This window comes from Notamacropus eugenii, chromosome 3 (assembly GCF_028372415.1).
Source record: "Notamacropus eugenii isolate mMacEug1 chromosome 3, mMacEug1.pri_v2, whole genome shotgun sequence".
NCBI lineage: Eukaryota > Metazoa > Chordata > Mammalia > Diprotodontia > Macropodidae > Notamacropus > Notamacropus eugenii.
In genome coordinates, this window is record NC_092874.1 from 286476122 (window position 1) to 286492309 (window position 16188).

A 16188-nucleotide genomic window follows, 5' to 3' on the forward strand; every position below is an offset into this window, starting at 1 on the left:
AAGAATCATGATTTTAAATGCATACAGCATGCATAAAATTATAAAAGAATCTATATTAAGACAACTACTAAAATCTAAAAAAAAAACAAACAAGTTCATAGACCCTGGGTTAAGAGATTCTGACTAACCCAAATCCCCTCATTTTATGGATGAGGAAACTGAGGCAAATAAAGGCTAAGTGACTTATCTGAGAGTACATAGTTTACGGTCGTGAGAGGTGAGATTTGAACCTAGGTCCTCTGGAGATAATAATAGGATGATGATGATAATGTCTGAAATGCACATATTTTAAAATTTGCAAATCATTTTGTGAATGATTTAAACCTCACTAAATCTTTCAACGTACGCATTATAGGTATTATTCACATTTTACAAAGGAGAAAACTGAGTCTCAGATAATTTAAATGACTTGCCCAGGATCCCACAGCTAGTACTAGACTACAGATTTAATGCTGAGCCAATCAAAATAGCTCTTCATCTCCTTATCAAACTGAAAAAATCAGGACAAAAATAATAAAGTGTGGAAAAAGCAAAAAAAAAATTGAAAAAAGTGGGCAAGATATCAAGAGACTCTCTTGGTAGAAAGGGAAAGAGATGAGCTGGTGATGAGCAATCTGCCTGTCCCTTCCCACTTGAGAACACTGTAAAGTTAACTTTCATCAACAACCATCTGGTGCTGATAAGAGACACGCAGAGAGAAGCAGAACAGAAAAGAGATTCCAGAAATCTAACACTTTCATGTCTCTCAGATCACATTCCTGCACCTGCCCAGGGAATAATTATTATTAATAATAATAAATAATATTAATAAGTATAATAAATAAATAATGTTTACATAGCTCTTACTATGTGCCAGGTACTGTGCTAAGCACTTTACAATTGTTATCTTATTTGATCCTCCTCACAACTGAGAGGTAGATGCTCTAACTCTCCCCATTTTACAGATGAGGAAATTGAGGCAACAGTAGTTAAGTGACTTGGTCACATACCTAGTATGTGAGGCTAGTTTTGAATTCAGGTCTTCCTGACTCCAGGTCTAGCATTCTAGTCACTTAGCCACCTAGCTGCCCCAGATGTAGCACTGGCATTGAAAATATATGTATATGATTGTACTCATATAATCTATAGCAGATTGCTTGCTGTCCTGGGGAGGGAGAAACATTTGGAACTCAAAATCTTACAAAAATGAATTGTAGTTGAAAATGAAAAAAATTACAAAAATGAAGATAGTTGAAAACTATGTTTATATGCAATTAGAAAAAAATAAAATACTATTAAGTAAAAATGAAGAAATTCTGGGAGGAACACCTAGAAAAAGAAAAAGATGATGTATTCACATCCAGTGTCTCCCAACCAACAGTGACGTCTTTGTTTATAGCTTTGCCCCCCGTGTGCTCCCCATCATGTTCTAAATATGCCACCTGTAAAGAGAATGGCACGTGTGAGTGTAACCTGCATTATGAAGGGGACGGGATAACATGTACAGGTGAGTTCCCCTACTTATTGTATTTAGCGTCTCTAGCTCAATGTAAGATGGAATAATTTGGCCAACTATGGCTTTCCTTGAGACCTAAGGGAGAGCAGTGAACTAAGGATCAATGGGTTATATGTCCTATTCCTGGCTATTTGCCTGTTTCTCCCAGAAGCAGAAGATAGAAAACAAAATCTACTTAACTCTTCATAAGATTATAGATTTAGAGCCAGAAAGGACTTTGGAGGTCAACCAGTCCAAATGCCTCACTTCATGAATGAGAAAACTAAGGCACAAGGAGGCTGGGACTTGCCCAAATTGATTTAAAACTGGAAAGATAAAGATATTGAAGCCCCAGAGTGATTTGCCCAAGGTCACATAGAAAGACTAAACCTTATCCTCCTCCCAGAGACAATCTGAGCCAACAACTTTGGAGAAAGAGGGAAACCATGTAGACTTGTCCTTTGTACCATCTCCTAGAAGACTCTTATGATCCTTCATTCTCAAAGTGGACCAATGACATCATAAGGGTGATATCTTGACTTGTGCACTAGCTAGATTTAAGTGAGGCAGGGCTGCACCAAGTCATCAACTTCACTATCTCCTCCAAGAACATCTCTCGTGCATCTTTGCATCAGCTATAGCACTCAGCCCCGTGCCTTACACAGAGAAGGAACTGGTTCCATCTTTGTTGGATAAAATTGTATAAATGGGGTCAGTAAGAAAGGGAAATACTGATGACTTTCTCTCAGAATTTCGCTATTGCATATTCATGACCACCCCTGAAATACTTAGAATTCCTTGACCAAAGCAGAGCTCCCAATGGAAGTTGAAATGCCAAAAGAAATCATTCAAGGAAGGATTCTTGGGCTTCTCCATTGTTGGGGCTGGACTGCACCTTTTCTCTCCTCTATTCTCCTGATACAAAGTTCAACTTAGTCAATTGCATCTTTGATCTTACAGTTGTGGATTATTGCAAGCAGAACAACGGTGGCTGCTCAAAGGTTGCCAAGTGTTCCCAGGTGGGCACTGTGGTGACCTGCAGCTGCCAAAAAGGCTACAAGGGAGATGGCCACATCTGCATTGCCGTGGACCCTTGTGCAGATGGGCTCAATGGAGGATGTCATGAACATGCAGTTTGTATCATGACGGGACCGGTGAGTTTCCTGTCCTTATTCTAGGTTGTCTTATACTTGGAGTTGATATTCTGAGAAGAATCTTCTCATTTTATTGAGGTGGGAGTAGGGGAAGACACACAGATCTCAATCAGCGGAGGGAACTCCTGGTATGAAATAAATTCTTCCACCAATGCAGATGGAAACATCTGCAATTTATAACAGAGGGGTTGGGACTTGACTAGCATCACAGAATGGGTCAGAGTGATGATGTGAACCTGGATCTTACTAGGTTCCTCTGTTCCCTGAACCACTCTGTGTCTTACCTATATTCATAGAATTGTAGGGTTTAATATCCTTTACTGCAACATGAGAGGATTATAGTGGATAACTTCTCATGTCCTTTTCAGCACTAAATCTGTAATTTCTTCATCCTGACAGCCTTTCCAGTGTGTGAATTTCCCTCTGAAACTGTTTCAACCCCTACATACCAATCCATTAGTGAACAAGATATTTATCCTCTCTTAGCCTCAGTTTTCTCATTTGATAAAGGAGAGGGTTAGACTACATGGCTGCTAAGGACTCTCCCAGCTCCCCATGATCCCATGATTATAGATAAATACATATATGGATGGAGAGATGGGTAGATGGATTGATAGATGGATTAATAAATGGATCGCTAGAGGGATTAATAAATAGATGCAGATGGACAGATGGATGAATGGATTGATAGATGGATTAATAAACAGATGCAGATGGATAGATGGATGAATAGATATATGGGTAGACGGATAGATGGATGAATGGATAGATGGATGAATGGATTGATGGATGGATGAATGGATGGATAAATGGATTGATAGATGGATTAATAAATAAATGTAGATAGATAGATGGATGAATTGATGAATGGACTGATAGATGGATGAATAGATATATGGGTAGATGGATAGATGAATGGATTGATGGAAGGATGAATAGGTAACTAGACAGATCATTTACTAAGCCCTTACTATGTGCAGGCCCTGTGCCAAGATCTGGGATACAAATACAAAAGCAAACAGTCCTTGTCTTCAAGAAGTTTGCTTTCTAACACGGGAAGATGACACATAAGATGAGGCTGAAAGGGGGGCATGCACAAGATAACATGGTTTAGAAATGATTCCAGAGGTTCCAGGCAAGATGAAGGGAAGTTTGGCCAGTCAGAGCCCAACATGATCCGGGACCAAAGTCCAAGGTCTCAGTGAGAGAGGGACAGGAAGGGAATGAGGATGATGGCTGAAGATCATGAGACATGATCTAGAAATGGTGGCCAGAAGGGGCATGTAGGTTTGGTTTGAGAGGAGAAGATAAGCACTCCCCATTCACATTTTGCCCTGGTGGGGAGGGGCAGGGGAAGACAGGTGCTGATTTCCACTGCTGCATTTTTTCTCCCACAACAGGGTAAGCACAGGTGTGAATGCAAAAGCCACTATGTGGGGGATGGCTTGGACTGTGTTGTGGAGCAGCTCCCTGTTGACCGATGCTTACAAAACAATGGGCAGTGCCACGCAGATGCCAACTGTGCAGACCTCCACTTCCAAGGTCAGTGCTCTGGGGGCTTGCGGGGCAATAGAGAAAAAACAAGTAAGTATAGGCACAGAACTCTCCGATGAAGGATTCATAAAGATGTCACCAGAGTCTGGTGTCCAGGAAAAGCAGCTTGAAGTGCCTCAAATCAACAAATTTCGTTCTTATGGCAGGGAGGGGCAGGGAGATGACCTTAGGAAAATGCTTCTTTAGGAGAAGACAGAGACGTTGGGCTCCTGAGAGGCTACTGCTGGGGAGATTAGGAGAGCAGGTGGAATCAGGGCAGGGAGGAACTCACTTAGGAGTAGGCAACCAGCACTAGTGAGATGGGAGAAGGAGCCCCCATCTGGTCACGTCCTACTTCAACTAATTATTCTTGCTAACTAGGTGCTAAACTCAATTGTTTCTACACAATCAAAGGTATAGAAGTGTGACTCAGAGTCTTGTCCAGGTTACCAACCTCCCTATTACAACTCTACAACTGATCATCAATTGTATCTGATGCGTAGCACCAAATAAATCCCAGGATTTATTTTTATGATGATGATACAAACGATGAAGGAGGGGATAATTGATGATGTCGATGAGATGTATTTTATACTTATCCGTAACGCTATCAAATGCCTACTATATAACAAGTACTAATCAAGGGATAAGTGGAAAACCAAGTCATGTTCTCTGCCTTCAAGTCCCTGACAGTCTGGTTGGGTGGAAAAGACGAGCGCATGTGAAATATTGTTGAATTTAGGGCAGCAAGAAAATATGCCCAAAGGCCAAATACTCCAATCTCCTCATTTTTATGGATGAAGACGCTAAGCCATGGAGAGGTTAAGTGACTTACTTCAGGTATAAGAGATAGCGTCTGAGGTGAGATTTGAACCTCTGAGTCAGAGCCAGAGCTCCTTCCCCTTTCTTCTTCTCTTTCCCCTGAGGAACCTCTACAAAAGCAGATAAGCCTATATGGAATGTAAATTGAGGACAGCTTATTATTTCACATCAGTATTTGTATCCTTGGTGCCTTGCAGAAGCTCCTGGTTTAGAGGAGATGTTTAACAAATATTTATTAATTGAGGTTAAAATTTATAAGCAAGTGGTTCTCTCCTCTGGATAGTGGTGTGGTCATTCAGAATGAAGAAACCAGGGAAGATGCCACCCCAAGGCATAACCAGATCTCACTTTGGCTCCCCCAAAGCCTGTTCTGACTATTCCCTGCTAAAAAGCATTGTCCACTTATGTCCCAGTAAAGGGGATCATACATACAAAGAGTGTACCTCCCCATGTTAGAACATGAACTGTTCAGGACTTTTCAGTGTTTCCATGTGTATCCCTAGGTCTTAGCACAATGTATGCACTTAACAAAAGTTTCTTCATTTCTCCATTCCATCATCATAGGTTTGAGCTAGAAGAGACCTTAAAAAGTCATCTAGCCCAACCTCTGTTTTTACAGAGGATGAAACTGAGGCCCACAGAGCAGAAAGGCCTTCCTTCCGCTCGGATCACAGATAAAACCTTAGGGTTTTTTAATCCAGTCTTTTCATTTTGCATATGGGGAAACTGAGGCCCAGAAAGAGGAAGGGACTCACCCAAAGACACAGTTAGAGAGAAGCAGTAAGGCTCAGGATTACAATGTGGATTTGGAACCAGCAAACCTGGACCATGTAACTTACTATTTACTACCCATGTAACTATGGGCAAATCACTTTACTGCTCTGGCTTCAGCATCCTCATCTATAAAATGACCTTTGAGATCTCTTTAGTTCTAAATCTATGATCTTATGGTTCTAAATAGAAGAAACAAATTCAAACCCGGGTCGTCTGACTGAACACTGCACCATTTGCCTCTCAGTAAATGGGTTCTCTTCTTCCTCATTCAGATGCAACTGTTGGCGTCTTTCACCTACGCTCTCCCCGAGGCCAGTACAAATTGACCTTTGATGAAGCCAAAGAAACATGTTCTAAAGAAGAAGCAACAGTGGCCACCTACGTTCAGCTCGCCTATGCCCAGAAGGTTAGTCAGTTCAGCTGCTAAGACTCTAGACCTCTCTCTAATCTTTCTGGGTAATATCAGAAGAAAAGAAAAAAAACCACATAATTTGCCACGTTCTATTAACTAATAAACCCAGAGAGATAAACAGATGTCAGTGACAGCACCAATCGCCACTTATAACTAGGGCAATTTAAGTAAATATGAGTTGACCAAGATATAAATTTACCAAAGGTCACAGAGCAGTGGAAAGAGCAAAAGATTTGCCAGGATTTCAAATCCCAGTTTTATTATTTTCTCCTTGAATAACCTTGAGCAAGTCACTTCAGTGAAGTGACCAAGTCACTTGGTCTCCCTCTTTAAAATGAGGGAGCTCCTAGTTCTTAGGCCTATGAATAAGAGTCACTCACCAAAGAGAGGATGCTATTGAAGACAAAATCCCCGTGGTTTGTTTATCTTACCACCTATGCATTACAGAAGGGAGAATAAACAAGAAAAAAAGCACAGGCTTAACAGCTTTTGGAAGTACCCCTAGCCCTCCCCTTTAATTTCCTCTCAACTTGTCAAAAATCATCAGTGTTACCAGATATCAGCTATCCTTCTTCAATGGGAGAACCTGTTAGGAAGATGAGCTGTGAATTTTCATTCCCCATTTCTGGATCTCTTTAGCTCTTTGGATCTTGTCATTGGTCATAGCCCTTCTTGCAGGGCTTGGTATACAGCCTAGGTGAGCATGATCTTGATGATTTTCACCACATTCACCTGATGAAATTCACCTTCTACTTAAGGAGTTGACTGCTGTTTGTTTGACACAGGCCTCCTCTGACAGTCAGTCTCACGATGTCTATGGACCCCCTCCTCAGAATAATTTATAAAGGCGCAAAATATACAGGATTATAAAGAAAACTAATTTTGTTGAAATAGTTATCAAAGTATTTTTTCTAAACTTCACAGGCCCCAACTTAAGAACCCTTACTCTATCTTAATATTAATATATAATATATATTCAGAACCCTTATGTATAATTATTATATATTGGCATCTTTTCAAAAATATGTCAGGAATATTGCTAAACAGGAAAAAGCCTCACAGAAGTATGTCACCCATGTTACATTTCTATTACTTGAGAGGATGGGTGGGAAGAAACTCCTAAAGTCTTTGTGACTGCATTAGAAATAACAAAATTTCTTAAATTACAGGGTAGAGTATTTATAATTCTCTCCACTCTCATGGCAACCACCTTAGTTCATCCTCATCACATCTGGCCTAAACTATTGCAGTAGCTTCCTCATTCATCTCCCTTTCCCAAGTCTCTCCCCTTCCCAATCTGTCCTCTACTGTCAAAGTGATTTTCCAAAAGCACAGATCAAACCACGTCACTCTCCTGTTCATTAAGCTTCCATGACTCCCTATCACCTCTAGGATCAAATGCAATCTCCACTGTGAAGTCCTTCACAACCTGACTCCTGGCTACTTTTCCAGTTTTATTCTCTAACATTCCTCTTCATAGTCTCTCTGGTCCAGCCAAGCTGACCCTCTCGCTATTCTGCTCATACAACATTCCATCTCCCCATCTGCCAACCTGTGTTGTGTTTCCTGTTTATCTCCACTCTTAGAATCCCTAATTTCCTGCAAAGTTCCCCCAAGAGATTTTTCTTGATACCTCAGTTTCTAATGCCTCCCTCACTGCCCAAATTACCTTTATTTTGTACATTTGTGGACATGTTGCTTCCCCTGTGAGTTCCCTATGGAAGGGATTGGTTAATTTTTATCCTTATGTCCTTAGAACATAGCACAACTTATGGCATATAATAGGCACTTAACATAATAGACACTTAGCCTTATTGCATGATTGATGGCCATTCTAAAGGAGGCACAGGGTGTCATCACTGGTGCTCCCCTGTAGTTACAGATAGACTATTCAGACTTTCCACACACTGGAATCTAATTTGACCTTATTTATCCATTCCAATGTTAACACCACCATGCCAGGGTACCATGTTACATAAGGGACATACAAGGAGAGAAACAAAATAGTCCTAGACTTCAAGCACCTTGTATTATAATGGAGAAAATTGATCATGCATAGAAATATCTATAATACAAAGAAATCTGGAGAAGGGATAAGCATTGTCAACTCAGGGAGAAGGCTTCATGAAAGAGGCCAAGCTCAGGCTGAGCCCTAGAAGGAAAAAAAAAAAAAGCTTCTGAGAGGTAACATTAAGGAGAGAAAATTTGCAAGGGATTGGGATAATTTATCACATTGTCCTCCAGAAAGCAATGATGTCACACCCACTGCTGAGTATTCTTAAAAGCAAGTAATAGAAGCAGCTTCTCCCCAACCCCACTTCTTTACAGAAGCAGGGGATCATGGGTCTAGAACACTGTATACAATGTCTGAACTTTATGGTTTATTTTCAAGTTTTGCAGAATTTTTTTATTCTTTATCATAAGGGATGGCTCTTTGGAAGAGGGTAAGGGGAGGGGCACAATGGAGGTGATGGAATGACAAAAGACAGCAATGAAATTGATTTAAAAGAAGAAGAAAGCAACTAATGCCCTGGGTTCTTGTACTTCTGTAGTAGCTAAAAGCATGATCTAATTAGCACTAGGCTAGGATCATTTCTAGAATGTGGCCTATTCCCTGAGGTACAGAAGGAAGGAGTGGGCTGGCCATCCTCAACTCGTGCTAATTTCTGTGCGCACACCCCAACACACACACACACTCACACTCCAACACACACACACTCCAACATACCCCAATGCACACACACACACTCTAACACACATACACTCCAACACATACACACTCCAACACACACACTCCAACACATACACACACACATACCCCAACACACACACACACTCCAACACACACACACACACACTCACACTCCAACACACACACATACACACACACTCCAAAACACACATACACAGACACAGACACAGACACAGACACACACGCACACACACACACACACACACACACACCCTCTCTCTTTCTCTCTCTCTCCTGTCTCTTTGTCTCTTTTCTCTCTCCTCTTTTTTTCACTCTACACTCTCTCTCCCTCTCTTCTTCAGCCCTCTTTCCTTTCTCCCCCACCTTTTCCTTCTAATCTCTATTTCCCCTCTTTCTCTCTGTCTGTCTCCTCCTTTCCCTCACTCCTTTCACCTCAGGTTATGAAAAAAAAATATGCTCTTTCAGCACAGAAATTGGCAGGACATTTTTAAATATAAAAAAAAAATAATGTGAAATGTGTTCCCAGTCAGCATCTTTCCATCTTAGCCTATCCTTGGCACATACGGGCAGTTAGTTTCATGCTTGCTGTTTTTAAAGTGCTAGAAGGCATTTCCAGAAAGTATAGTTAATGACTTTTTACCTGCTGGGAAGCATATGATTCTGCAATTTGGCCACATGTGCTCCAACAAAAATCAGCTTTGGGGGCAGGGGAGTCCCATGCTTACATTATGGCCTTGGAAACAGTAGGGTAGAGAGACAGCATCACTTGATGAGCCAGTAACCTCTGACCAAACTCCCCTCCCATTCACCAATTAATCATATGTGCCAAAATCCACTCCAGAATTTCCTTTCCCAGAAAATATTTTCCTGGCATGAAATGCCACAGGATCATGGATTTAGTGCTGGGAACGCCCTTAGATGCCATCTCCCCATTGTGCAGATGAGAAAATTGAGGCACAAAAGTTACTTGCCCCAAGCCATGGAGATAGGCATAGGACCTGGATCTGTTGTTCCACGGATAAAGAGCTCTCAGGAAGGGGCTGCCTCTACCAATACAAGTCAGCACCTTCTCAGTGCTGTAAGTTCAAAGAAGGCTGAGTGACTTCCCCAAAATCACACAGGTCATATGTGTCAGAAGTAGGATTGAACTGGAGACTCTCCAAAGCCAGCCATTGTCATCCTCATCCCAAAGTCATATGAGCAAATGAGAGTAGCAGAACCAGGATTTTTTTATAAATTTTACTTTTTTTTTAAAAAGCATTCATTTTTTAAAAAATTGAATTCCAAATTCTCCCCCTCCTATCCATCCCCCACCCACCAAGAAGGCAAGCAATTTGATTTTAATGATACATGTGAAGTCATGCAAAGCATATTTCCAAAACAGCCATATTCTTAATAATAACAATGAAAGTGAAAAAAGGAGGCTTCAGGCTGCACTCAGAGTCCATCAGATCTCCCTCTGCATTTTTCATCATGGGTCCCTTGGGATTGTCTTGGTTCACTGTATTGATCAGAGTAGCTAAGCCTCTCGCAGGGGATCATCACAAAACGAGGAGTCTAAGCTAGGACTTCTTACTCCAAAGCCAGCACTCATTCTACTGAACCACAGTAAGAGATGTGAGTGTGTCCAGCTCATGGTATAGAACAAGCCCAGAGTGGGGCTGGATCTCACTTTAATGACAAGGAAGTTTGGAGGATGGTTTCTTTTTTTCCACTTGCCTTCCTTTCTTTCTGCCTTTCCTTTGTTCTTGTCTTTCTGGGTCTCTCTACCTTGCTCAGGATAGAAGTGCATCAGCCATTCATGTACTGAATCCCAATAGAGATCAACACAGAAGCTCTGACCAATCTACCCCTTCTTTAGTGGTCTCTCGCTCCAGGGGGTCACCCTGTATCTTTGCAGATACCTCCTCGCGAAGCCTGCTGCAGACCTGAGCTCTGAGATCCTGTGGTCTGCCAGCTTCTCTCCTGGAAGCAGGGATAACAGGTAGAGCTGGAGGTCTCAAAGGGCATGCTTAGGACCTGTCTCTCACCACATTAGCTGTTGTACAAAAGTTCAATGAGGCATGACTATGGCTGAGCCCTTGGTAAACACAGTTGTCAGAAAGGAGGAGCTGAACTGCCTCTATCCTCATGGGAAAATGCCAGAGGGATGAGTCAACAAGCAAACTGCTCTCTGCACAAAAACAGGAAGGCTTTGTACCACCTTGCTATTCTAACTTGGACAGCTTGGCCTGCAAATAACACTGTCTAGCTGCCCTCAAATCCACCACCATCTGGCAGCCAAAAATGGGACTAAACGACCTCTAAGTTCCTTGAGAACCAGAATGGTTTGGTTCTTCATGTATGTATACCCAACCCCTGGCTCAGTGACTAATATACAGTAGGCATTTAATCAATGCTTGATGATTGATTGACTTGACTGGGAGATCATGGGGGAAAAACAAAACTGGAAAAGAAAAGCAAGTGAATTTATTTCAGTTCTACAAGGTGAACAGTAATTCCACTTCTGAAGCAGCTATGTCTCTATCTTTTTGTAGGCCAAGTACCATCTCTGTTCGGCTGGTTGGCTCAATGATGGGAGGGTGGCCTATCCAACTGCTTACTCCTCCCAGAACTGTGGTTCAGGCTTTGTTGGCATCGTGGACTATGGGTCAAGGCCCAATAAAAGTGAACGGTGGGATGTCTTCTGCTACCGAATAAAGGGTAAGCTCACCAGTCCAATCTCTAGCTTGGGACCTAACGGCTGCTGAGCTATTCTCAAGCCTTCCTCCCAGGATGGTCAAGGACACCTTAGACATCCTGACCTAAGGAAGGGCTGATAGCTGCCCACTTCTCTGTCCTAGGAAGGAGGTGGGAGTGGGCAGAGCTATCTCATATTCCTGGCTACTCACTGAGCACTTTGTACTTCTGGCTTCCAGATGTGAACTGTACCTGCAAGGTTGGCTACATGGGAGATGGCTTTGCCTGTAATGGCAACCTCCTGCAGGTTCTGATGTCTTTCCCCTCCCTGGCAAACTTCCTTTCGGTATGTACAAGCAGCAGCAATAGTTGATTCCTTTCCTTGGTCCCATGGCGGGGATTGTTTTGTGGCAACTTGGGTATAACAGAAAGAATGCTGGACTTGGAGTCAGGAGGCTGAGGTTCTGAGGCCCAGCCTTCCCACTTCATAGGGGCGAGACCTCACACAATTCACACTATGATAGAGTGGGACGAACCCTGTACAACCTTTAAGTCTTCCACTTGGCTGGAAGATTGTTTTCATTGACCATCCCCCAGCACCTAGAACTCTCCCTCCTCATTTCCATCTCCTAGTGTTTCTGGCTTCCTTCAAGGCTCAGCTACAGACTCATCTTCTGAAAGAAGTCTCTTCCTATCCTCCTTTATCTCCGTGCCCTACTTCTATTGATCATCTCAAATTTATTCCATATATATCTTATTGGTAATTGTTTGCATACTGCCCTCCCATTAGACTGTGAGCTTCTCTGTTTGTGTGTATTTTGTCTTATCACAATGGTTGGCACACAATGGGTGCTTAAAAGACGCTTGTTGGTTAGCTAGCTACACTACGATTCCTTGGTAGAGCCTGGTCACTGTTCCCAGGCACCCCTATTGCCACATACTCTTACTTGGATTTCTTTGGTTTTGGGGGCATTTCTGGAGGCAATTGGCGTTAAGTGACTTGCCCAGGGTCAGGGCTAGTAAATGTCTAAGGTCAGATTTAAACTCAGATCCTCCTGACATCATAGCTGGTCCTCTATTCACTGGGTACTTTGGATTTACCCAAGGACTAAACTGTATTGAAATCTTTGTATAGCATCTGCACACTGCCTCTCATGGGATAAATGCTTAGTAAACAATTGTTGATCATGTTCTGTTTCAGGGAGAGATTGTCTGGGGTGGGGATGGGGGAGAGCACAGGGTGGCCTAGGGCAGGGGTTATCATGATCGTGTTGATACGGAAGGAGAGTCAGACAACAGGGGACAAGACAGCATGAGAAAACGGGATCCAGCATCAAGGTAAGAGCAAAATCAGTGAAGTCCAGAATTAGGAGAGTTGGGGCACTTTTATCCAAAGGCTGAGAGGGTCCTCCTAACTGACCTCAAAGTTAGCCATGATACAACTGTGGGCTGCCAGACGGTGCCATAGTGCACAGAACCTGAAGTCAGGAAGACTCATCTTCCTGAGTTCAAATCCAGCCTCAGACACTAGCTGTGTGATCCTGGGCAAATCACGTGACCTCAGGCAGTACCCTGGGCAACTCTCTAGGACTGCGAGTTACAGGAAAGCTGCTGATCTGTATCAGGAAAGGACGAACCCTAATTGAGGAAAGCAAAGGACAGAATGCAAGAGGACAGGGATGAAAAGCAGCTGAGAAAAAGGGGCAAGCTTTAAAAAAAATTCTTCTGTCACACTCATCTGGGCTCATCTCAGAGGTTGGTCTAGTCCAACCCCTTTATTTTACAGTTGAGGGAATGGAAGCCCAAGGAAATTATGTGATATGTCCAAAGTCACCCAGGTAGTAAGTTACCAGAGGCAAGATTTGAACCCAGTCCTTCTGACTTATTTCAATTCAACAAGTATTCATTAAATTATGACTAGCTAAAGCATAGAAGAGAGTGGTATGAAATAAGACTGGAAGGTCCAAACGGTCCCAGATTGGACCTGGCACCATGAGTTAGGGTTACTCGGGGCAATAGGGAACCACTGAACATTTTTGAACAAAGGAATAATTTCACTGAGTCAAGGCATGAAGATTGTTCTGACAGGGGAAGAGGACAGATCAGAACAGGAAGTAAGTAGATTCAGGAAGAATGATTGTGGAGCTTTTGCAATAATACAAGTAGGCAGTAATAAGGGCCTATCATGAGGCAGATTAGAGTTCAAATCTTACTTCTATCCCCAGGGAGCAGTGGCATGTAAGAGATGAAAACAACTGGCAAAGCATTGGTGGTAGAATGTTACTTCTAATGTTACTTGGAGTCAACGAGACCCGGTTTTGAAATCTGCCTCCTATACTTACTAGCTGCATGAGCCTGGACAAGTCACTTAACCTCTCTCTCTCTCTCTCAAAGTTTCCTCATCAGTAAAATGGAAATGATAACCGCAGCTATCTACTTCTTAGGGTTGTTGTCAAGATCCAATGAGATAGGATTATATAAATGCCAGTTATAAAATTCCTATTATTAGGGGCAGCCAGATGATTCATTGGATACAGTGCTGGAAGGAAGACTTGAATTCAAGTCTGTCTTCAAACTCTGGGTAGCTGTGTGACCCTGGGCAAGTCACTTAACCTCGATTTGCCTCAGTTTCTACATCTTTAAAGTGGGTATGACTGCATCCCAGGTCTTTGGCAGCATCAAATAAGATCATTGCAAAGTGCTTCACACAGTCCCTGGTACATAATAAGCACTTTCGAGAATGTTAGTTATCATCATCATCATTACTACTACTTTTATACTTCAAGAGATCTGTGATTTCATCAGTGTGGGTTCCCCTTCCTTTCCCGTGCTTTCCTTACCTGTGAGATAATTAGCCCTTACTCTCATTTTAAAGATGAGGAAATCGAGACTCAAAGACCTTCTAGGATTTACTGAGGACCATAAGATCATAAATTTAGAGTTGGAAAGGACCTCAAGGACTATCTAGTCCAACCTCCTGGCCCATTTTGCAGATGAGAAAACTGAGGTGCAGGAGAGTTGCTTGATTTGCCCAACGTAACACAGGAAGGAAATGTCAAAAGCAAGATTTGAACCCAGGTCTTCTCACTCCAAAGACAATGTACTACACTGCCCCACGTCAGTGGCATAGTGGATAGAATGCAGGACTTGTAGTCAGGAAGACTTGGGTTCCCCAGAGATTCTATTCTGCTACCAGGCATATACTTTCCTGGAGGTCATTGAGAAAAAGAGTCCCCATCCCCACCAAAATATCTCTAGCAACATTTTTTTTTGTAGTAACAAAGAACTAGAAACAAAGTAGATTCCTATCAACAGGGAAATAGCTAAACAAATTATGGTACATTAATAAACAGGATATTGCTTTGCTGTAAGAAAGGGCTAATGTGACAGATGCAGAGATGCATGTAAAGATTTTTATGATCTGTTGAAGAGGGAAGCAGGTAGAGAAAGAAACGTGTTATCAATCCCACCGCCTATGTTCATTAGCTCTGTGACAAGGAGCTTAACCTCTCTGAGCCCTTAGCAACTAAAACTGTTATAAACAAGTGGCCTGATCTTCCTTCCCTCAAGGGGAAGAGCCTAGAACCCAGATCTTCTGATGTCTGACATCATACCACACTGCCTTTCACCCAAGATAAGATGGCCAATCTCAATGACCACCATCATTGAAAATCCAAGCCAGGCCAACATGCCTGGCCTTCCACATGTCCCAAGCTCCCTTGATCCAGAGGCATCTTGGCCAACCCAAACTATTCCATTTCTTCCCCAGGAAGTCCTGATCTATTCCAATAGCTCATCCAGAGGCAAAGCTTTCCTGAAGCACTTGACTGACCTGTCGACCCATGGTACACTCTTTGTACCAAACAATGATGGATTCTGGGAAAACAAGGTAAATTCCTAGCCCTTTTTCACTCAAGTCACTATATTCTGTTGCTTTAACCCTGAGATAAGTGCCTCACATATAAGACAACTGAGGTAATTTCTAACCATTCATTCTAACAGGAAACGGTAATAGAATCACAGATTTATAAACGCTGATTGACCAAGGAAGCTGAGGCCCAGGGATGGATGACAGGCTCATACATAACTTTAGAGCAAGAAGGGATGTCAGAGGTCATTGACTCATCTAGGGTTCTTATTCTGGGTGAACTTGGATGAGGAAAACTTTTACATCTTTATTTTTGCTAGCCTTTGGAAGAAATTAAGCATTTCCTCCAGTTATTTAAAAATGTTATTCTGAGGAGCTCACAGACTTCACCAGTCTTCCAGAGGAGTCCAAGGCACAAAAAAAAAGGTTAAGAACCTACTGCAGTCCCTTCATTTTATAAATTTATGTAAGATCCTATCATGCCATCCCTATGCCACAATGATGGATTCTGGGAAAAGAAAGTGAGTTCCTAGCATCTTTTCACCCAAGTCACTATATTCTGTTGCTTAAACCCTTAGCTAAGTATCTCACCTACAAGACAGCTGAGGAACCATCTAACCTAACCACTCATTTGAGGGTAATAGAATCATAGATTCATAAATACCCAAAGTCATACAAGGACAAAGTGTCAAAGTGAGATTTGAACCAAGGCCCCGTAACTCCAGAGCCAGTGTTTTTTCCAATACATCACGCTTTGCT

General features: G+C 42.3%; 1 protein-coding gene across 3 annotated transcripts in view; it reads left to right on the plus strand.

Annotated features, from left to right (window-relative positions):
• Positions 1–16188, plus strand: part of STAB2 (stabilin 2) — a 162866-nt gene that overhangs the window by 134356 nt on the left and 12322 nt on the right. For all 3 annotated transcript variants that reach the window (XM_072655757.1, XM_072655758.1, XM_072655759.1), the window contains 7 exons: positions 1379–1486; positions 2435–2628; positions 4029–4170; positions 6030–6163; positions 11420–11585; positions 11801–11907; positions 15331–15450. In XM_072655757.1, coding sequence (XP_072511858.1) covers positions 1379–1486; positions 2435–2628; positions 4029–4170; positions 6030–6163; positions 11420–11585; positions 11801–11907; positions 15331–15450 — 971 coding nt within the window. The remainder of the gene's footprint in view (positions 1–1378; positions 1487–2434; positions 2629–4028; positions 4171–6029; positions 6164–11419; positions 11586–11800; positions 11908–15330; positions 15451–16188) is intronic.